The 22,366-nt window shown below is 43.4% G+C and overlaps 1 protein-coding gene and 1 long non-coding RNA gene across 4 annotated transcripts in view; one reads left to right on the top strand and one right to left on the bottom strand.

Annotated features, from left to right (window-relative positions):
* Positions 1-22,366, bottom strand: part of Kcnn2 (potassium calcium-activated channel subfamily N member 2) — a 350,618-nt gene that overhangs the window by 112,970 nt on the left and 215,282 nt on the right. For 2 of the 3 annotated variants that reach the window (XM_075968719.1, XM_075968720.1), the window contains exons 3-5: positions 12,368-12,565; positions 10,236-11,512; positions 9,547-9,642 (exon numbers count right to left, since the gene is read on the bottom strand). In XM_075968719.1, the coding sequence (XP_075824834.1) occupies positions 9,547-9,642; positions 10,236-11,512; positions 12,368-12,389 (1,395 nt within the window). In that variant the 5' untranslated portion in view covers positions 12,390-12,565. Of the gene's footprint in view, positions 1-9,546; positions 9,643-10,235; positions 11,547-12,367; positions 12,566-22,366 lie in introns of those variants that run through there. The other variant, XM_075968721.1, reaches the window with a different exon arrangement.
* Positions 11,601-12,824, top strand: LOC142847738 (uncharacterized). The gene is made up of 2 exons (XR_012910293.1): positions 11,601-11,738; positions 12,564-12,824. It is a non-coding gene; the product is annotated as an uncharacterized LOC142847738 (long non-coding RNA).

Raw genomic sequence — 22,366 nt, forward strand, 5'->3', positions numbered from 1 at the left:
GAGTGGCAGGAACCTTTAGGAGTTGGTCAAGTTTACAAACTGTTTGAAACTGCACCCTTTAATGGGACCATCTAATGGAATAACTGCACCCTTTAACTGGACCTTCTAATGGGATAACTGCTCTCTTGGTAGTTGATCCTTGGGAAATCACCAGAGATACCCTGAGTAATTTATCTTCAAGGGATTGGAAAAACTTTATTTTTAAAAAAATACTTTTAATTTTTTTTAAGGATCCAAAAAAGTGAGAAAAAGAATTGCAATAATCACAGCCATGTGATGGGGGGATGGGGGGCAAAACACGGCTACTGAGCACACATGATAGCAGAGAAATAGCAAGGAAGGATAATCAAAAGAGCTTCCTTTATAGAGCTGCACAGCAAATGCATACCCGTCTACTCCATACGAGAAATCATTATCTCTGGAGGGTGGTACGGCTAATTTGTAGCCCTTTTATGTTTTCCTATGTTTTACAATTTTCTACCATGAGTAGTTATTAATTTTATATCCTGGAGTGACAAAAGGCAAAAATTTTAAAAGAAAAGGCATAGATCATGAAACACATGCTAATGCTTACAATGAGAAACACATCACCTTGTGTCCTAGGATATTGTTAATAGGCTGGGCAATTGTGACACTGCAATGTGGCTTTTCAGCAAGAGGACAGGTCCTTCCTCGTGATATTATTATAGCAAACGTAGAGAGATTGGGATTGATTAATAGTCAAAACACCCAGGGTGGTTTTTACTTAAAAGGCTGAAGAAAACATCACTGATGGCCAAGTGTGTGGTAAACAACAAAATGGGACCTGATTCTGGGCCTTGGCCCTGGCTCTCTCATGCTGCGGGCACGGTTTTCAAAGGAACCCACTTAAAACTTCCTGCCATCCTATAACTAGGAAAGCGGAGGGGCGTGTGTCAGTGGCAGGCACGCGGTCTCACTAAGAACCACTGATTCAGACCCATTGCTGCAGCGGAACACAGCCCCAGTGTGGACACTGTAGCCAGGCACACTCCACACGGCATCCACAGGCAGGCCTCTCCAAACCTGAGGAAAATGTGTGTCACATAAACACCAGAATTTCGACTCGAACAATACTGATGAGCAGAGTCATTGCCATGAAATCAACACACTACTGAACAGCACCTGAAAATATGAAGTCAATCGTTTCATCCAATAATGATCTTGTAAGTGTCGTTTAGCGACAGTTTCTGGGAAGCATGGCCATTTGAGATCAGTGACAGCTGATAGAATGTGGGACTTGTGTGTGTGTGTGTGTGTGTGTGTGTTCCTGACTGGCTACACTGGGTCATTTCTGACCTCATTTACAGAAAAAAAAAATTGGCCAAATTGGAGTCCGTCCAGCCGAATGTGAAGAGGGGCATTCAAAGCCTGAGGAGGAATATTCGAAGAACAAAGCCAGGACTGGTTAACTGTGAGGCCACTTAAGGGGACCTGAGCAATGTTTAAATGGGAAAGAATCAATTTATTCTGCTACACGGGAAATTACAGTTCGCAGTCTTCATCACTCCACTGCAACGGCACAGCAAGGTCAGCAATGACCTTCAACTTGCCGAATCTAAAAAGCTCTTCTGCTCCCCAATTAACGGACCTGAGCAATTCAGCGTGGTGCAGAGTGTTTTTCTTCTCACACCCCCATCTCGCCCTCTTCCACCTCAAAGGCAGTTCCTTCTCTCTCTCTCTCTCTCCCCCTTTTCTCTAGTTCCTCCTTTACTCAACCTCCAGACGTCAGAAATATCTGATCGCCTTGCAGCCCTCTCATCTTACTCTTGTCTCTCAGTGATTTCATCAATTCCTGTGAGCTAAATAGTCTATGTTGATGATGCCTAAAGTTAATTCCCAGTGCAGAACTTCCTTCCAAACTTCATATATGAGAATTATGTGTATATAAAATCAGTATAGTTTCAACAACATTATATTGATTCCACATCTTATCCTTCAATGTGAATCTCTTTTTTTTCTCAGTACTGGGGTATGACCTCAAGGTTTTGTGGATCCCAGGCAAGCAATCACTCTATTCCTGAGCTACATTACTGGTATATTCAGGTATTTTTGACACAGGGTATTGCTACGTTGCCCAGGCTGAGCTCCAACTCTGCATGTAAAATAGGCAGGACTCAAACTTGTAATCCTCCTGCCTCAGCATCGGAGGTCCCAAGAGTGCACCACCAGGCCTAACAAATCTTCCTTTTTCCACACCATGAGCTCAACTTCTCTAGACAGAGCCCCAGAAGTGATCTCTGCATCCAGGATTGACCTTGCCTCGGATTTTTTAATCTGAGTTTATTCTACTTTCAATACGGATCTGGAATGATCTCACATCTCATCTCTACTACTACTACTACCCAAGGCCAGTGAACATCAATTCTCTCTAGGGTGCAGCTTGCCAAGCCTGCTATGTAGTCTCCAGGTCAGTGTAATTCCCTCAGTGTAAAATAAAATAACCCTTCTGGAACATTAACTTAGAACACAAGTCGACTCTACTTTAAACACTTCAGTGACTTGACAACTGTACTGAAAACCCTCACCGTGGCCTGGGGAGGGTTCCACAGCAGGTCTCTGCATCTTCTCAAACGTGTTTGGTACCATTCCATCGCGGCTTGGGTTACACTGATTTGCTCAGCACGGTAAAGGCCACCTAGTCACCAGGGCTTTGCCCAGGCTGCTACCACTGGCTCTGTTGATACTAGCTACTTCTTTTCTTCTGTGTCTCAGTTTAAATACCACTTCCTTGAGAATGCCCACTCATCCCTCTGTCTTTCATCCCCAGTTTTCTGTCTGGGTCCTTTTTATTCTCATCATGATATTTATCAGACTTCCAAGGATTTATTTATTTATTTTCTATTTTATCCCTTTCTCACTAGATCTTTAGGTCAGATAAATGAACCTTTCTACATTATTTACCATTATATTTGAAAAGCTCAAATCTTTATTACTGTTGTTTTAAGTTGTTGTTGTTTTGCTTTTATATTTTGAGACAGGAGTTTTCTCTGTATTTCAAAGTAGCTTTAAAATCACTATATGGTCCAGGCTGACCTTGAATTCAACAATAACTATCCTGGCTGTGTCCTGAGTGCTGGTATAACAGATGTGTACTACTGTGCCTGCCTGGAAAACTTCAAAACATTGATCAAGGACTGAATAAAGCTAGACTTCACTTTTAACATGAAGAAATTCCTCCCAAACCACTTCCAAACTTTTAAACTGTTGCTTCATGATGGAACAGACAACCTTCCAGGAAGAATGGTCACACAGCAACTGGCTAAATACTTTTATCAAGATGACATGAAGGACGTTCTCATGCTGGGTATGATACCGGAATAAATGTGACTAAGGTCAGTCCTTCTTGTTTTATGAACAGAATTCTTAAGGAAGTTTGGGTTGAAATACAGTGCAAAGTAACTAATAATATAGTATTCCCTAACAAGAAGATATCCTCTCTAAAAGCAGCGTGATTTTCCCCCGCACTAAATCAGTGCAGGTTTCCAAGTCTGGTCTGGGACAGTGACAGTCCTCGGAGCCTCTTCCTTCGAGCTACACACAAAGTGGTCCAGAGATGAGACAGACGGTCAGGCAAAGCCACTAGGGGTAAACCTGAAGCGACTCTCCCTTCATTTGTGACGCTGCTCTGTAAACACACCCGGACCACTTGCATTAATAATGCAGAGATCTTTACACCGGCGGGTGGAGAAAATTCGTCCTGAGTGGTTCCGTTACTACAGTATACACATAGTCAAAAGTCTTCAGAACATCATTGCTACCGATGGGGAGAGTGTAGGCAGTATAGAATCAGGCCCTGGGCTTGCTAATCACTCACATAACAGAGCAGGTCAGGAGCGAGAACATGAGCAAAGAAGTCAGGACCACAAGGGGTGCACCCACCCACGGAGACAGTGGGGTTGATCTATTGGGAGCTCACCAAGGCCAGCAGGACTGTGACTGAAAAAGCATGGGATAAAACCGGACTCTCTGAATATGGCGGACAATGAGGGCTGCTGAGAAGCCAAGGACAATGGCACTGGGTTTTGATCCTACTTCATGTTCTGGCTTTGTGGGAGCCTAACCAGTTTGGATGTTCACCTTCCTAGACCAGGATGGAGGGGGGAGGACTTTGGACTTTCCACAGGGCAGGGAACCCTGACTGCTCTTCAGACTGGAGAGGGAGGGGGAGAGGAGGGGGGGAAGGGGAGAGGAGTGGGAAGAGGGGGAGGGAAATGGGAGGCTGGGAGGAGGCGGAAATTTTTTTTTCAATAAAAAAAAAAAACAGAGCAGGTCAGCCTCGGGCCCCAGCAACTGTGGAGCCGCCGAATAGTCTCCCTGTAGCTACATCTTCCATCTGCTTCACACACACAACAGAACCTAAGGCCAATCTACAATGATTTCTAACTTTTCAGCCTCTTTTGACTTCTCTAGCCTCATTCAAAGTTTTTAAAGTCAAACAATACAAGTTTTCAAAGCATTCATTCCTGAGCACATCCTTACAGTGATTACTCCATGGCAGGGATACTAGACGTTATAGTGGCTGCCGGATATAGCAAAGATGGATGCAAATAAGCCTGTGATGCCCTAAATATTTTATCTATAAATATTTTTCAAGAAGATTATAAGCATTTTAGACCTTGGAAAGAAATAAATGGTAAAAGTATCTCTTATAATATCCAGGATTAAGCTTGTTGTGAAAGAATAACATTCAAGCAAGCAGGGACAGAAACGCTGGTCTATCAAGGGGGTTTTTGGTGACAAGGCTCAAACATAGGGTCTCGTCAATGCTGAGTTACACTTCTGGCCCTATCACTGAGTCAGCAATATTACTGCTGGAATATATCATTCTCATGTATATACATACATGTTAAATATATAAAAGAAAAATGTAGATATGCTATTATTATTTTGACTATGTGCATAGTATATAATATATTTTAGAAATAATTAGAAAACTCTAAATTATTCATCAGTCCTCATCACAGGGCCGACAAAGCAATCCACAGCACATCATAAAATAGGATAAGACCCAGCTGCAAGAGAAGAATGAGCTAGGTCACTAGGACCGATGGGAAACACCTCCAAAATGCATTAAGGAATAAAAGCAAGTTATTTTTGTATACAGATATCAAAATATTTGATTTTGAAATTCCAAAAGAATGCATAAGACACCTCTGAGAAACAGACTAAGTACACCTAGAAGGTAGCTGTGCTGTCGGAATTATGTTTGCCACTTGTGTTTGCTACTTTGTAAAACCACACAAAACTATATGCGATATTTTGGGCATAGTCTGGGAGGATCCACATGCTCCCTGTAGAAGTGTGAAAGTCAGCGCCTCTCCGGAGTCCTTTACAAGGAGAAAAGAGCCGACCAGCTAATGAGAAGGTAAGCCTCCCCCACTGTCCAGGAGACAGGCAGGTCACTAAGAGCCCATCCTCAGCTAACCTTCTGTGGGGCCGGGCTTCACAAGGGACAAGAAATCTTAATTTCAATTTGTATAGGACTACATAATCAATCTCTGAAATCCAAGTTTGAAAGAAATGCAGAGACATTCCTTCCTAAATGATCCAAAGAAAACTAAATGTTTCCCCAGTGCTATTTATCACATAACTATATTACCAAAGGAAAATACTTTCCAATTTAAAGTATAGGTCCTGCCAGTCCTCTGAATCTCATAAGAACCAGAAAGACCATTTAGCACTCCAAGGGGCTTCCTTTCTCTCTTTTCACTCATGTTTTGGTAAGTCTAAAAATAATAAACAACTCATTTTTATAAGAAAGCCGCCGTGAACTCTATATTCAAACTTTCTTAAGGATAAGACTTTCATCTATATTTACTCTGTCAAAAAATTATCTCCAGCTCTACTGCAGTCCTTATAGTCACTTGGGTTTGTCAAAAGATGATGATTCCACAGGCATGTATTAAAGTTTGTTTATTTATATATTTACGTTATTCCTGCATTTCTTTTCTGGATTTGCTGATCGCTGCAGAAAGCAAAGACAAACAGGAATTTGGAAAAACCCAATATCTGCTTAGCCAGACCTTCCCCCAGTCTGTTCGACTCTATATAAGCATTATGGCAAATTAAAAAAGGTGGGGGTGATTTCATTTGTGGTTGTGAGGAGAGAAAGCAATTAGGAAAATGAACTATATATGTAGCCCTTGCATTGAGCTGTCTGTGGTACTGAAAAAGGACCCCAAAGCTGGCTTGTAGAGCTGTGTTCTGCTCTAAAGCCTCCCCACCACACTATTTTAATCCGAGCACTTCTGCCCATGAGTCACCTGAACCATTTTATGTTGCCACATCGTGTATAAACATTTTATCAAAGGTCACCCTGAGTCTTGCTTTCCAAGGTTCTCCGTGAAAATGTCAGGGCCTCCGCAGGCTTGATTAAGGGATTCTCGTGGACAGACGGTTAGGACATCAGCTAAAATGCTTTTCCTCAGTGCCGTGGAAAAACACACCACGCACCAGAAACTCACTCTGGCTGGCTGTCACTATCAAATCACCATACTAATTTGCCAAAAGGAAGAAACAAAAGCTGTCATTTTTGATGATATCTTACATTCAAGGACAGGCCCCCGAATGACAACACAGCCCCTGTACTTGCCACCTTATCTCAGAGATAAGTCAATATATTTGGTATTCTTTATAATAAGCCCTGAAGTGTCCATTAGCCTACAAAAGCTACGTGAAAGAAATACACTTCCCATAGTGATAGAAATAACATTAAAAGGAGGGCAGAGCTACTAATTTTCCATGATGATCATAATCACACACTCAGTTTCTCTGAGCTTCAGGGCAAAGTATTAAGTTCTTTGGATAAATGAGACTCTTCCTACTTTTTCTGGTTCTTCTTGACCTCCAGCTCAGAGTTTCCACATATATTTATTACTTTCCATTTTGTTAAAATTTTAAGAACTTTAAAAATCATGGTGTTTTTAAATGATGTGTCTATGTGTGGGTATGTGCAGGGACCAGAGGAGACCTGAGGCCCTGGATTCCCCTGGAGCTGAAGCTACAGGCAGCTGTGTGCCACGAGATGTGAGAGCTGGGCACCCAAATCAGTTGTCTCCAAAAGCAATATGTGCTCTTGCCTGCTGAGCCAGCCCTCTCGCCCATATATACATTAAGGAAGCATTGTATATGAGACTATTAGAAGAGAAAATCCTCTTTATAAAATAATGACGTTTTGTAAAAGCTGTGTCCAAAATAACTTAGTATTATTACCTAAGTCTCTACCTTGTAGTAAACATGGCAGACTTAAGAGCGGCACACAGATCATAAGCCCAACTTTACAACCTAACATTTTGTGATGTTTGTGTTCTGAACAGTAAATAAGTCCACTGCGTGTATTCTCCAGAGGACCAAGCTGTGTCCCAGCTTTCCTCACTTATGCTGAACTGTCTAGTCAACACAGTTAAATATGCAAATTAGCCAATGAGGGCAATGTTTCAAGCATAAAATAATCTGTTAAAAATAATTGTATTCATCATCTGTGCATTTCTAGAATTCTTACACTGTTTCAAAATTCTAGGACACATATTTAATACTGGGCAGCTCCTCTTCTTTCTGAGTGAGGTCAGAAATCTCTCTATAATTCTTTTTCAGTTCATGTTTTTAAGAAGACATTTTGTTCCTCGGGAGAACACAAGTGACTCTCTACTCCCACCCCATGAACGCTTGTTTAGATGTGTGCTTTAAGGCAGAAGAGTCAACACTAGGAAATCTCAAGAGTAATAAAAACCATAATTGATTGGCAAGGTCTCTCAGCATGGATTAAACAAAACCACGCTGTTCTCCACACAAAATATTCTAAGTCATTTAGTTCTTAAAAATCTGGAAGAAAATCTCCAAGCAGCATTTTAAGCTTAGCCCTATTCATACACCAAAGGCGTCTGCTCGGAGGGGAAACACAGGTTAAGCCCCTCTATATTGCAGGACTCTGGGCTAGCAGCAGGGAGGCTCATCAGGAAGAAGGCCAGAAGAAGCCGAGAGGGCAGCACCTGCTTCCAACTTGGGCCTCTTACCTCCAGATCTGGCAAGGATACTCACTTCCTCTGACTGTCCCTCTGTGTAAACTAAATCAAAGAATCATTTCTTATCTTCCATTCTTCAAGTCAAAATGACTCAGGCTGAAAGTGTTGCAGAGTACCACGAAAGACTTTTTGGAAGAATCTCAAAATCTCACCGTCATGCGGACTGCACTAAAGATGATTCTGTAAACTGTCCTAATATTAAAATTCAACCCCATGCACCTTAGTCTATCACTACGCACTCCAAATACTTGCTTTTTACCTTCATGCTCTAAACATATCCCTTCAAAAACACACCTGTCAAAGTTTTAACAAACAAGGAAGCAAAATGAAGTCGTTTTTCCTCCTCTCTTGTAGTTAGCTTTATCTTTATTCCATTTGGACAGTCATTAAGATTGAATTCCTCAGCCAGGCGTGTTGGCACACACCTTTGATCCAAGCACTAGGGAGGCAGAGATAGGTAGATCTCTGTGAGTTCGAGATCATCCTGGTCTACAAAGTGAGTTCCAGGGTTACAGAGAGAAACCCTGTCTTGAAAAACCAAAAGCCAAAACCAACCAAACAAAAAGATCAAATTCTTCTATCTTTACTGTGAATTTAGTAATTACTAATTTGAAGATAGTTTAACTTAAACTGATCATAAACTGCCTGAAAAATGCATACAATATTTTATTTTCTAAGGCATCCTACATCTGTAGGTTTCATAGTACTACCAATGACTAATGATAGCTCAACAGTAGTCTTAGAAAATCTAAGCTTGAAAATATCAATCTAGTTTTTTTTAATTCTGTAGTTATTTAAAGCCCTGAATTTTAATACTTGCTTGTGTGTGTTGACTGTAGGCTAGAGAAAACAACCGAGACTTTTTTTTTAAGTGGGTGATGCCAAACTGAACAAAACAAATGTTTTCTTGTACAAGAGCTCTTGAGGGCCGTGAAGTGATAGTTAACATGTAACGATTGTAACCAGTGAACTAAATTAGTAGCTATACACACTTTATGAACTAAATAAGACACTGGAAAATGTGCTAAAGAGAAGGGACAGTGCTTTTCTCACGTTGGTGTGGTCTAGCAATACCGTGAACTTATTTTCTTATGTTAGAATTATAGGCAATACCGATGGGCACGGCCTCCACTAATGACTTTCTCATTAAGAAAAGGTGTATCAAGAAAGGACACCTTGCTACCCAGATTCTGGATAGTGTGTATCTCTCCTTTAAAAAACATGTAACTGATGGAAGTGGATCCACCTAAAGAAGTTGAGGGAAATCTTAAGACTCTACCAAATACCTCTCAGAAAGGTCTGCCTGTTTATATGCTGTGTTGATTGGTTTGTTTGTTTTTTTTAACTTTCTGCAAGGCAGGTCCTGACATAACACAGTGTGTGTCTTCTTGTACCTCAAGCAAGGTCACAGCGCTTGGAAAAGGCCCCTGCTGTCCTGCTTTCCTTCCCCCTACTCTGTCTGCATTGCTTTGGGTCATTCAAAAAACATCGGAGCCTGTGTTACCTGTATTTCCCTGGCGTGGTACACGATGATCAGACCGAGCAGGATGATCGTGGAGAGACTGATAAGGCATTTCAGAGCTAATGAATACAGCGACGCCTGCAACACAGTTAGATGGAACACTTTAAGAGAAAAGCACTTTTCAACCACCTTCCAGGCCATGGGAGTCAGCTCCGAGCACGTGGACCTGAACTCAAGGTAGGGGACGCGGGTGGGGGGCAATCAGCCTTGGCTCTGAGATGCAGATTATCTGGCCTCAAAGCCAAGTGAGAGGAGCCAGGAACAAGGGAAAGCTCAGAGCTTGGCTGTGGGGTCGGCACCACCAAGGACTAAAACAAGGCACCCGACTCGCTAAAGGCTAGAGAAGTTTCTCCGGAGTTTAAGCGCTTTAGGTTGAAAGGTGCCTCCGAAACTTGAGCACCCGTAGAGGAACACGCATGCTTTCCCTACCGACTCCAGGAGCCACTTATTAACAAGCCTGGATGCGGTGGACTTTCAGCACCCGGAGAACTTTCCTCTCCGAGTTGCCCAGCAGACTATGGCTGTGCGTCCTAGCTGCTTCTGCTGTTCCGATGGGCACTCTGATGTTACCGGGGACACTTGCGACCCGGTAGGCAGGGGGTTCCCGACGGCGCCCATCCCTACCACCTGGCTCCCACTCCGGGAGGGTACTCAGGGGCTAAAGCCCGTACCTTGTCGTAGGCGCCCCACGACAGCTCGGTCTCGATGACCATGACCACGATGCCGAACATGCCGAAGATGAGCGCATAGTCGCTGAGCCGCTTGCGCTTCTCAAACAGGGCGCGCCGGTGGCCCAGCTTGTAGCCGATGTTCTGGTTCTTCTTTTTGCTGGACTTGGTACCGCTGCTGCTGCCATGCCCGCTGCCGCCGCCACCGCCGCCTCCGGTGCTGCCTCCGCCGCCAGTTCCGTAGAGCGCCAGGTTGTTGGAATTGTTATGCTCCGGCTTAGACACCACGATCTCCGGGGCTGAGGAAGAGGCGGCGGCGGCAGCAGACGGGGAGGACGCACCACCGCCTCCTCCTACGACGGACGCGGGGGGCTGCAGGGGCTGAGCCTCGGAGTCCATCTCGTGCAGGTTCCGGCGGGACGAGCTCAAGTTGCTGAGGGGACGCATGACGCCCCCGTTGTACCTGCAGCTGCTCATGGCTATTTCGGTGAAGGGGTTGCTCTCGCGGCGCGCCTGGGGTTGGTGATGCTGGTGGTGCGCCGGGTGCGGGTGGTGGTGGTGGTGCGAGAGCGGGGGCCCGGAGCCCAGGCTACCCAGGCTGCCTGTGGGGCTGGCGGCGGGCTGCAGGCTGTGGCACTGGTGGTACTGGGAGGCGGACGCGGGCTGCTGCGCGTACTGCTGCCGGAGCGCACTGGCATGGCTGGACGGCGTCAGCTCGCTCACATTGAGCTGGCTGCCCCGGCGCGACGAGCAGCAGCAGCAGCACGAAGAGCCCGACAGCGGAGAAGAGGTGCGGGTCCGGAAGGCGCCGCCGGGCGAGGAGGTGCGGAGCAGCAGGGACAGGTTATCCCCCGCCCCCGCCCCCGCCGCTGGGGCACCGGAGGAGGCGCAGCTGTTGCACCGGAGGCATGGGCTGCTGCCACCGCTGCCCGGCTGCTGGTGTGCGAGGTGCGGGTGGTGGTGAGGGTGCGGGAGGGGCGCGAAGGGCGCGCACGGCTTGTCCTGGCTCTGTTGCTGCTGCTGGCAATGCAGGTGTGAGGAGCGCGGCGGTGGCGGCGGCTGCTCTGGGAAGAAGCCGTGCTGGAACTGCAATGGGGTTTCCATGTCAGGGCTGTTAAAGCTGCAGGGAGACCAGGCGGTGGTGCACCCTGCGCAATGCGTTATGGTCGGGAGCGGGGACTCCTGCTGCTGGTGCGAGGAAGGGCCCATGCCGGCTCCGGTAGAATCCAGGCGGCGAGTCCGATTGGTTGGGCGCACCAAAACAATGGGCATGACATCACCTGCGGGGACCGAGACTGAGTTTGCGGCGCGCGCGGCTTAGGGGACCATATGTGTGTGAGAGAGTGATTGGGAGGGGAATCTGCAGAATGAAAACCCCGGGGGGCACAGGCCAGCTCCGGCTGGGGTGAGGACACTCGAGGGCAGGGATTCCACCTGCGGATCGCGTGCGTCCGAGATCATGGCTGGGAAGACTGAATCCCCCACGCATAGCGGCTGGCTGCAGAGGTGGGAGAGAGAGCGATGCCTCTAGCTCTACTGTCACGGCCCCCCGACTGGTGCGGGACACGTTAGCCCAAATGACCTGCCTGGGGCACTGCAGCACGTCTGGCCACTCTGGTCATGGGGCAGGCGCCAGTACGGTGCGAAACCCGAGCCACTCTCCCGCCCTCTCGCCTTGTAGGGCTGCAAGACAGCACCTGCTAGCCCCACTTCCTCTCCCCCATCGTCCTGCCGAGAGTGGGCTGTAGGCTGCTGGCCAAGTAACTGCGGGGGCAAGGCTTTGGGTAGGGGGTAAAAAAATAAAAAAAGTTTGGTGTCTGCCTATGCGAATGCATCAGCGTTGGGAGAAAGCCAGCCGGATGCCTGACTTGGCCTCTGAGGGATCATATCCAACCCCTAGCAGGGATCTGTCCCTGTCGGCTAGCTCACAGAGTCCCAGAATCGGGACTGGCGGCGCTGTCTCTCTTAGAGGAGAGCTTTGCGGCGCGGATAGGGTTAACCTCGCGACGCCCGGGCAGGGGGAGGAGGGGGCGGGGCCGAAGGAGGGGATCCCCGGCGTCCGGGGAGGAGCCCGCTCGGGTTTCCCGGGTCCCCCTGGCGGGGGCGGAGGGCTTTCCCCACTAGCGCCAGCTCACATTTGCGCGTTCTCCGGAACATGAGGGGCTAGCGCCCCTGGCCGCCGGGTCCGGGGCTCGGGCGCTCAGGCAGTCCAGCAGCCTGAGTGGGTAGGTCCGAGGACTACCTTGGTGCTGCTGACGAGCCTTGTTCAGGGTCTGGGGGCTGCTCAGCCACCGCAGACCGCCAGCTTCTCTGGTTTTCCTCTTCCTCCAGACCTGCAGTACAGACACAAAGCAAAGGCGGGTCACTAATGCGCAGACGCCAAGCATCTTCCTTGTCGTGGCCAGACTGCAGCGGCTGGGCAAGGGGCCTGGTGAAGGTTGATTGATGCCAGTAGCCATCTAACTGCCAATTGATGCCATAGTGGTGATTCGACTGAACAATCGCTGCCCTTGGACATGGAGTTTCACTAGACGTAGATGTAATGAATAATTATACTCTCTAATAAACCAGTAAAGTTGCACTTTGCATTTTGCCATGGTGTGTCCTTATTGAGCTATACACAAACAAAACGGCAGGAGGTCTTTTTGAGGGCTCTTGATTAATACTCCGTCATTAAGGCTATCATTTGTGTTTCTTTGTGAATTTAAATTCCTGTCTTCCTAAAGGAAAAAAAAAAGATGAAATTGGCCAATAAGATATTTCAATTTTAAATTGTGATTTCAATAGTTTTTATGGTGGAGATTGCTAACAGATTAGATCAAGACATTAAAGCGAAAGCGGATCGCTCTCATTAGGTAATTGGAATTCTCAGCTGGATCCAGTTTCTTGACATTCTACTCAGCAGCTGCCCTAAAGTTGCTTACCAGGTATCGGCTTGAAAGTGTGTGTGTTTGTGCTCGGTGCCATTGAGTGAATAATTTATTTCTGGATATTCTTTGCAAGTGTGCTAAGCAGTTGAGAATTTTCGTGCACACAAGCAAATAGATTGAGAAGGAAAAGGGATAGAATTGCATTTAGAGCTATAATCCTTGACAGGAGATCATGAATAATTGGGGATTGAATTTCTTAATAATCTTGGTTAAGGATTGAATTTTATTGGCTGAAAAAATCAAAGGCATTAATCTTATTGTCTAGTGTGACTGTTTTTGTTTTATAGCTTCAAAGTGGGAAACGAATAGTGTTTAGAATGAAGCGATTTGTTGAATTTTGAGGGCAGCTGGTAGTGCACCTATTCACTACAGAAAATAATTCCAGTGAAAGAAGGGTGTGGTTGTGCATGCCTGAAACCCTACACCTGGGAGATGGAGGCAGGAGGAAAAGAGTTCAAAGCCATCCTCACATACAGAAGGGGTCTGAAGCTAGATATGGTGACATACACAGAAGTACGTTGAATTTAAAGTGAAAGCTTCCATTTGTTCACCCTTTAAATCCACCCAATATGTATTAGTGCACTTTGCAACAAATTGTACAGGCTTCTTTTTCATTGCTCTTCGTCGATGACTGATTGAAACATTTGACTAGTCTTTATCTCTAAATACTTCAAAGAAGTATATCAAAAAATAATATGTTCATTGCCTCCTCGTAAATTTAGAAAAGATTTCATAGACATCTCCCCAAATAGCACAATAGCTGTTACTAGTTTTAAATTATAAGGTTCTAGACTTACTAAAATGTCATCAGGAAAACAAAAGGTGCATCCCCCTGTGTTCAGCATAAGCTGACTTTCTCAAAGACCACACTGAAAGCTTCTCAAGGGCTTCAGAAACAAAAGGGTAAACAATATCGAACCTGTGCTTTCTCTTTCCCTCCCTCACCCCCCTTCCCATGTGTGAGTGTAGACATTGATTTGGAGTGGGTTACTGAGACATGGAGTCCTCACTTTTCTCAAAGAAGATGTGCAAATTTAAAAAAAAATGAGGAACCTCAGGAACACCAAAACTCAGATTGACCTACTTCAGCATGGTGAATATAAGAGCTCGTAAAATAGTAACGTCAAAGTCATTGTGCGTAGAGAGATGGAGAACAGGCCACTATCCTTCCATTAGAGTAAGCTGATCACAGTTAATGATACCTTGCTAGTACATGCCTGTGCCTGAAACAGACCGGAAATCCTGGTGAAACCGTGCGTGGACTTAGAAACGCAAGAGCCGCCCCATCTTTAGATGGCTGAACCCCTCTAACAATTGCTATAAGTCACGACAGGTGTCAGATTAAGACATCCTTGTTATCAGTATTCCTCTGATAGACAACCTTTTAAAGTTCACATGCTGATGTTAAAAATGCAGTTACTCTGACTTCATGGAAACCTTTTCCTTATAGCAGTGGTGCTTAGCTTGTGGGTCTTGACTCCCAAAGATCATTGGAAAACACAGATATTTACATTATGATTCATAGCAATAGCAAAATAACAGTTATGAAGTAGCAACAAAAATAACTGTAGGGTTGGGGGTCTCTGTAACTGTATTAAAGGGCCACAGCCTTACGAAGGTTGAGAAGCACTGCTCTGAGGAGCAAAATGAAGCCACTAATGCAGACAGACAGTACTTTTGATGTGGATGGTGTTTTCCACTCACACCGGCGAGTGAGAGGGAAAGGAACGAGGGAGGAAAAAGAGGGGATGCTTAAAGCAAAGATCTGTGGTCTCCACTGAGAAGCTTTCACAGTTAGATTTCTTCCCCCTTCCTTCTATTAAGGCAAGCAAGTGCTGGAATTCCTCTAGATTAACACCAGAGGTCACAGTCACCCACAAAATGCACTTGCAATCTAATCAATTAAGCAGCGTCTCTCCTTTATCTTCCTTTCTTTTCCTTTTTTGACTATAATCTCTTTTTTCTTATGCCCTCTTAGAGTGTTTCCTTTTCCATATTTGTCGTATGTCAAGCTTGTAGACAGGCACACACACTAACATAACCGATCCCTAAACACACAGTCATGGAAAGGGCTTCCCCAGCCTCGAACACCGAGTTTTAAATCTTCAAGTTGGTTTTACTCCAGTCTTAGTTTACTCAAATTCCTGTTGTGTTCATTTTTATTATTTTCTTCTATATAGGATTTGTCTGTACTTTCTCATTCATTGTCCATTAAAATGCAGGACTCTCTTGACCTACATATTTGGTGTTTATTTCCAACAGGCAACCAAAACACGAGAATATAACATCTGTTTCCTACCCTGCATGCTCGGAGCAGAACTTGGAACTAAAAAGTGAACATTTTTGAGAATTATTTTTTATTGCCTGACTGAGTCAATTATTTGATGGTACTGAACCCAAAGGCTCTGATGTGATGCTGCCTTTCTGAACTCACTTTCCTTAGCAATAGATTGAGGAGAATGAGGGCAGCAGCAGCTGTTTCCTTAGTACAGCTCAGTTTTCCTGAAAGGTAACAATTCAAAGGTCCACAAAATCTAATTTTAAATCATAAATTCTCTAGTGTCACAATTAATACATTGTATTTGAGGCAAACACTAAAATTATATTTATGTTTGATGCATGAACACATGCCTGCATCATGATGATAAAATATTAAACCTGGAATAATGAATTTTACAAAGGCTAATAAATCATGTTGGACCATAGCCATTAATTTAATTAACCCTTCTAATGATTTTTTTATTCTCTTCAATGTCTTCCTACTATTTCTCAACTTATTAACCTATCTACCAAAGTCCCATAAAAGCTAGCAAAAGACAAAAGGTAAAATATTAATCTTGTTAGCAGAATTGAACTCGGGTTACTTATAAATGGATGAAAGGGCTGAACTTATTGTGGATTTCTTAATTATATATCCCTTTGCCATTAGAAACAGAGAGAGGGGGAAGGAGGATGGAAAGGGTGGATCACTGTTTGAAGCCCAGTGAATTGTACAAAATTGTTTCTTATGTCCTGCTTTATTTGTATCTCACAAACACCCAGGGAGAAGTCAGAGGTTTTATTGTCCTCTTCATTTTGCAGATAAGGAGAACACCTGAGATATTGTCTGCCCTACCCAGGGTGACGCTGTTGAGAAACAAGGACAAGCCAGATTGCTTAACAGTCTTTGGGCCTGTGTGGTTGTCATTTTCACATCGTAGGGGTCTTGCTCCACTGCAGAATTAAACACACGGGTTACATTGACTCACTCAAGAATAGATAGTGGTGCCTCTGAATGTTTTCTCACTGGCTCTTTTGTTTCCTGTGATCTTTATCCTCTTGTTGGCTTCATTTGATCAATGAGATAATTTGAGAGAATTTAATCTAAGTGTGGAGGAAATGGAAGTACTTTATCCCTGCTGGTCTTAGGGCCTAATTAAAAATATATTATATTGAGAGATACAGGAATAGAAGTGCTTTTCTTTTTAAACAAACAACAACATGATTCTGCTATGTTCAGCAATACTCCATACTCTTTCAGTGACTTTAGTGCCATTCTGGACATTCATTATTTGAGGCTACATCCAGCAAAAAAATATAAATAAATAAATAAATAAATAAATAAATAAATAAATAAATAAATAAATAAAAGATTAGTAAGAGTATTTCCTGCAACTGTGGAGGGTTATTTTGCTTGTTATTATACAGATGAGAAGGAGGAGGCTCTTGGTCTTGCAACTCAAAGGACTTTCCCTATTGTCATACTTGGGCCCACCCCGTGTATCATTCTTGCTTCCCTTCCTAGCAAACTGATGAAAACCAGAGAAAAGAGACAGACTTTACATGACATGGAGAGACTTGTGTGTCTCCCAGATGGGCTAGAGAGCCAGCAAAGTGGAATCATCGTTTTAAAATATCTCTAAATACTGAAGGCACATTAAGTCTGCCCCCCCCCCCACTTTTTCTTGATCACAGCCCTGCAGATTAAGTCACCTCTTGCTATTCAGTAACCCTAGATGGGTCTGCTTTCTCTTTCCTTATTTCCCTTTTATGTATCGAGCTTATACAAATTCCCAGATCCTCTTTCTTTATATTTATCCCCCTTTCTGTAATTATTTGCAAACTTCCCATAATTGTCTTAGCAAAGGAGAGGGTTGATGCCTTTCTAGTGCTGCTGTTAAGAAGAAAAAGAACCACGGTCTGCAGCACTGAATTCTATGGAACTATGTCACCAGGAGGAAAGCTCTGATGCTAACACTTGTTCAGGTTCCGGACCCAGTCCTCATCTGCACAGCCAGATTCTTCTTTAAAATGGCTTTTATTTAATGCTGCTGTTGTTTTATGAGTGTAAACGTGTGAATGAAAAACAAATAAGAAGGAAAGGATGTAGTAATTCAAATGTAATTGGCCTGCCTAATCTCATAGGGAGTGGCACTGTTTCGGAGCTGTGGCTTTGGTAGAGTGGGTATGGCCTTTTTGCAGAAAGTGGGTTACTGTGGGAGTGGGCTTTAATATTGCCCAGTGAGTCAGTTGATTTCGTGTTTTCTGCAAGATGTATTACTCTCAACTCCAGCACCAAGTCTGCCTGCATGCCACCATACTCCCTGTCATGATGATACTAGATTGAACCTCTGAAACTGTAAGCAAGCCACCCCAATTAAGTGTTTTCTTTATAAGAGTTACCTTGCTCATGGTGTCTCTTCACAGCAATAAAAACCCTAAGATAGGAAAGGACATGACTGTTCCTCCCTACAGTAGATGGGAAAGTTTATTGTATGGTGTTTTTTTTTTTTTTTGTTATATGTAATTTTACTATGTTAAAGTGAAAGCCTTTCTTTTTGTTTAAACAGAAAAAGGGGAAATGGTGTGGGAGGTCCTTCTATATTTGTATTGCTTTCATTGGTTGAATAAAAAAACTGCCTTGGCCTTTTGAAAGGGCAGACTTAGGTAGGCGGTTAAGACAGAACAGAATGCTGGGAAGAAGGGAAGTGTGGCAGACGCCTTGATTCTCCTGCCTGAGACAGACTCTGGTTAGAATCTTTCCCGATAAGCCATGACCTGGTGGTGATATACAGATTATGAGATATGGGTTAAACTAATATGTGAGAGTTAGCCAATAAGAGGCTAGAAATAATGGGACAGGCAGTAATTTAATTAATACAATTTCTGTGTGGTTATTTCGGGTGTAAACTAACTGGGAGGGACTGAACAAAAGGGCCCCCGCGCTCCTCACCACAATTGTAGATATGTGAGAGGGCATAGTCAGAGGCAGGGACATCTGGGAGAGTCCAAAGTGGACCATGACAAGGCAGACATGGGCCATGTGGAAGAGAGGGGGAAGGGAAAAGAGAAGGAAGAAAGGGAGCCATGTGCAGCATCCAAGAGGCCAAAGGTCCAAGAGGTGGAGGGTAAGCAAATGAATTATATAGGGAAGATCCTCTGGGAAAAGGGCAGTCCAGCTGGAGAGTTCAGAGTAGAGGACAGGCTACACAAGCCATACCCTATAATTGTTAGGTACTGCGGGATGTTGGGAGAACCTGGCAGACAGGTATGCCTTGATATGTTAAATAGTCACCTCAATGTTTGTCCTTGGTTTGAAATTTAACAACGTAGATATTTTATATTTATAAATATGCACAGTTCTCTTGTTTTCATAGCTTGTTTAAAATAATAAAATGCTTGAAAGTAGCTACATTACATTATTAGGATTGTAGTATGCTTTCTACTTGTGGTCTATATAAAATGGTAGCGTTAAAGAGGAGAGATGATACTGACGAGCTCTATTTAGAAATACAATTCCTTTATTGGATGGAAATTGTTAATATATATCAGAAATAGGTTTTATATGTTACATATATTAAGCCTTAGAGAAACTACTAAGAACACACACACAAATTCAGGGGAATAACTATGGAATTAGATGTTAGAAAATATCATCTTAATTCAAGGAAATAGGAAGGAGAAACTCAAAAATCTATACAACATATATAATGTTAAAAATGTCACAAGCACATATTCCTTTGATAAAACACCCTGAGTAAAGTTGCATAGGGGAGAAAGGGTTTATTTTAGCTTCACAATTCCAGGTGATGGCTCATCATTAAGGAGAAGCCGAAGCAGTAGGAACTTGAAGCAGCTAGTGACGTCCATAATTAAGAGCACAGAGAGAATGAAATTCATGCATACTGTTACTTGCTCCCTGTGATCACCATTACAGTGTTCAGAATTCCCTGCTAGGGAATGGTACCACCCACAGTAGAAATGTTCTTAACATTATCAAGCTCTTTCCCAACAGAAACGCTGCAAGTCAACGTGCCCTAGACAAATCTTCATTAAGACACTTCTCAGATGATTTGATATTATGTCACATTGACAAAGCTATCCATCACACTTATGCAATCACATTACTAACAATGTCAAATATGAAAGGATTAAACAAATTAAAAGCAAAAGTGGTTATCGAGAACTTATAAAGATACAACTATAACCTCTCTTCTATAGATACACATTACAGAAATACAAGTAAGCTGAAAGCTCAAGGATATGCTATATAAACAACTATAAAATAAACAATCAGGAGCAGAAGGAGAGAGAGCACAAGCAAGGAACTCAGGACCATGAGGGGTGCACCCACACACTGAGACAATGGGGATGTCCTATTGGGAACTCACCAAGGCCAGCTGGTCTGGGTCTGAAAAAGCATGGGATAAAACCGGATTCGCTAACATAGTGGACAATGAGGACTACTGAGAACTCAAGAACAATGGCAATGGGTTTTTGATCCTACTGCATGTACTGGCTTTGTGGGAGCCTAGGCAGTTTGGATGCTGACCTTACTAGACCTAGATGGAGGTGGGTGGTCCTTGGACTTCCCACAGGGCAAGGAACCCTGATTGCTCTTCAGGCTGATGAGGGAGGGGGACTTGATTGGGGGTAGGGGAGGGAAATGGGAGGCGGTGGCGGGGAGGAGGCAGAAATCTTTAATAAATAAATAAATAAATAAAACAAAGTGGCTTTAGAGTAATAATCAAAATGAAATTTTCATGTATATACATATGTAGAAAAGCCAAATGTATAATGCAGTGTCAAGTTATTTAAGAAAATAAAAGTTACAAATTCATATGGATGTAGCAACAAATTCTAATAATGTGAGACAAGATTGAAATAACTGAAAAGACAACCAAGTAATTCAACAGTGACAGGCAGGTTTTGCCGCCATGAGACATGTAACTAAGAGGAAGTCTTCAGGCCTCTGGAGCTATAGTTACAGGTGGTGCTGAGCCACCTGACCTGGGTCATGGGAACAGAATCAGGTCCTCTGGGAGAGTCGCATGCACTCTTACTGCTGAGCCGTTTCTACAGAAACATGGTATTGAAATTATTGTCCTTGTTTCAACTGAAGAGATAGGCATTATTGTCAGTCTGCTTGGATGGCTTGAACCCTCTACCCACACCATACCCTCAGAATATACCATGAGGCCCTACAAATATTACATGTTTTAGTTGGATCACAGAATACTCATTTGTAATAACAGCTGCTTTTAATTTATTTCTATATGCACAGTTCTAATTTAATGTTTGCTAGAGATGAAAAGCGTATCTTAGTCACTAAATGCATCTAAGAATTCTACTATATAGCACTCTCTTATAAATAACCTTGGTTTCCAGAATTTAACCAAACACTAAGAAGAAACTAGAGCTCTTAGGAGTGCAAATTCAAGTCAGGAAATCTGTGGTGGTTACTCCTAAGTGAGCCTTGGGCTTTCTGTAATCCTAATTGATTTTCTGACCCACTGCATATCAAAAGCTTAGAATAAAGCCAAGACAGACTTACTGGGTCTGATAAAATAAATTAACAACAGGGATGTGACTGCTCAAGAAACTGTGTTTGTAAACAACAATGCTCATTACAATTTGTAGACCATCAGAACTCACAGCACAATTAGAAGCAAACGGTCTTTTATGCATTATTGAGCCCAAGTGCCATCCTAGAATTCACGATTAAACTAACATACGTGTCAATCGTAATCCTGGGTGACCAAGAAAACCTCACAACAGAGAGTTAAGGTTTGCCTATCATCCTAGCCCTAGGGTGGGAAGACAGGTGGATTTCTGTGACTCTTGGCCAGCATGGACTACACTGTGCCACGCTGTTCATAGTCTCACTAACAAGGCTACCTAAACGTGAACTTAACAACAGAAAACAACAGATATGCTAATGGAAGCCCAGGAAGCCTTAATCTTATCCAAGAACTCAGGCAGCAAAGGAATGCTGGGGGCGGGAGAAAGTCTTCCCCAGAGAAGAGCACACCCACTGATAATCCAATAGGAAAGGTCAGCCTTAAAAACAAACATAGGTACCATTCTACAGCCCGAGCAGGCTGTGTTTGTGTATTGTAAGAATATCTACATAGCAATAATTAATAAAAAACAGACCATGAATTTGAAAAGAAGCAAGAAGGAGCATATGAGGAGGTTTAGAGGGAGAAAAGGGAAATGATGTTATAATAAACAAAAATAATAAAAAATATAAAACTCAAAGCAAAACAATAAAAATGAACAAGAAAACTGTAAGTTACACACACACACACACACACACACACACACACACACACAGTGTTTATAAGAATTACCTCCACAATCCTAAAACCATAAATCCTGGGGTCATAACCTTTATCTCACCATTTTGATTTTCTCCAAACAATTCTACATTTCCCAGAATTTATGGAAATTGTATTTGCTGAGGCTCTACCATGAGATGATACATGAGGGTCACATGTACTGGTGAACTGAGATCCAGTCAGAAATCTTTTTGGAGGAATATGTCCTCTTTGAGTTCCCAAACTACCCTATCCCAGCCCATGCCTGGCACCTAAGGCACAGGTGATGAAGAACATCCATGTTTGGCCTCCCCCATGCCTGCTCCAGTCCCTGGCATCTCGCAACGGAAGCTGAACTTGCTTTTCATGCTTCTCACTGCACTGTACCTAAGGTGGCCCTTTAACATGATGTGTGATCAAATGATTAAGAGGATTGGTAAAATATAATTCTGGCCATATAGTTTTAATGAAATATTACAAAACTATTTTGGTTTCTGCTTCATTCTCTGTTCTAATCAACAGCATGTTCACATCATTAATCAGCTAAAATGGAAAAGATTGAAAGTTCTTAAAACTTTCTTAATTTAGCCCTAAAACTAAAGCTAAGAGTAGTAAAGAAAAAACG

The sequence above is a fragment of the Microtus pennsylvanicus genome, chromosome 4 (genome assembly GCF_037038515.1).
Source record: "Microtus pennsylvanicus isolate mMicPen1 chromosome 4, mMicPen1.hap1, whole genome shotgun sequence".
NCBI classification, from domain to species: domain Eukaryota; kingdom Metazoa; phylum Chordata; class Mammalia; order Rodentia; family Cricetidae; genus Microtus; species Microtus pennsylvanicus.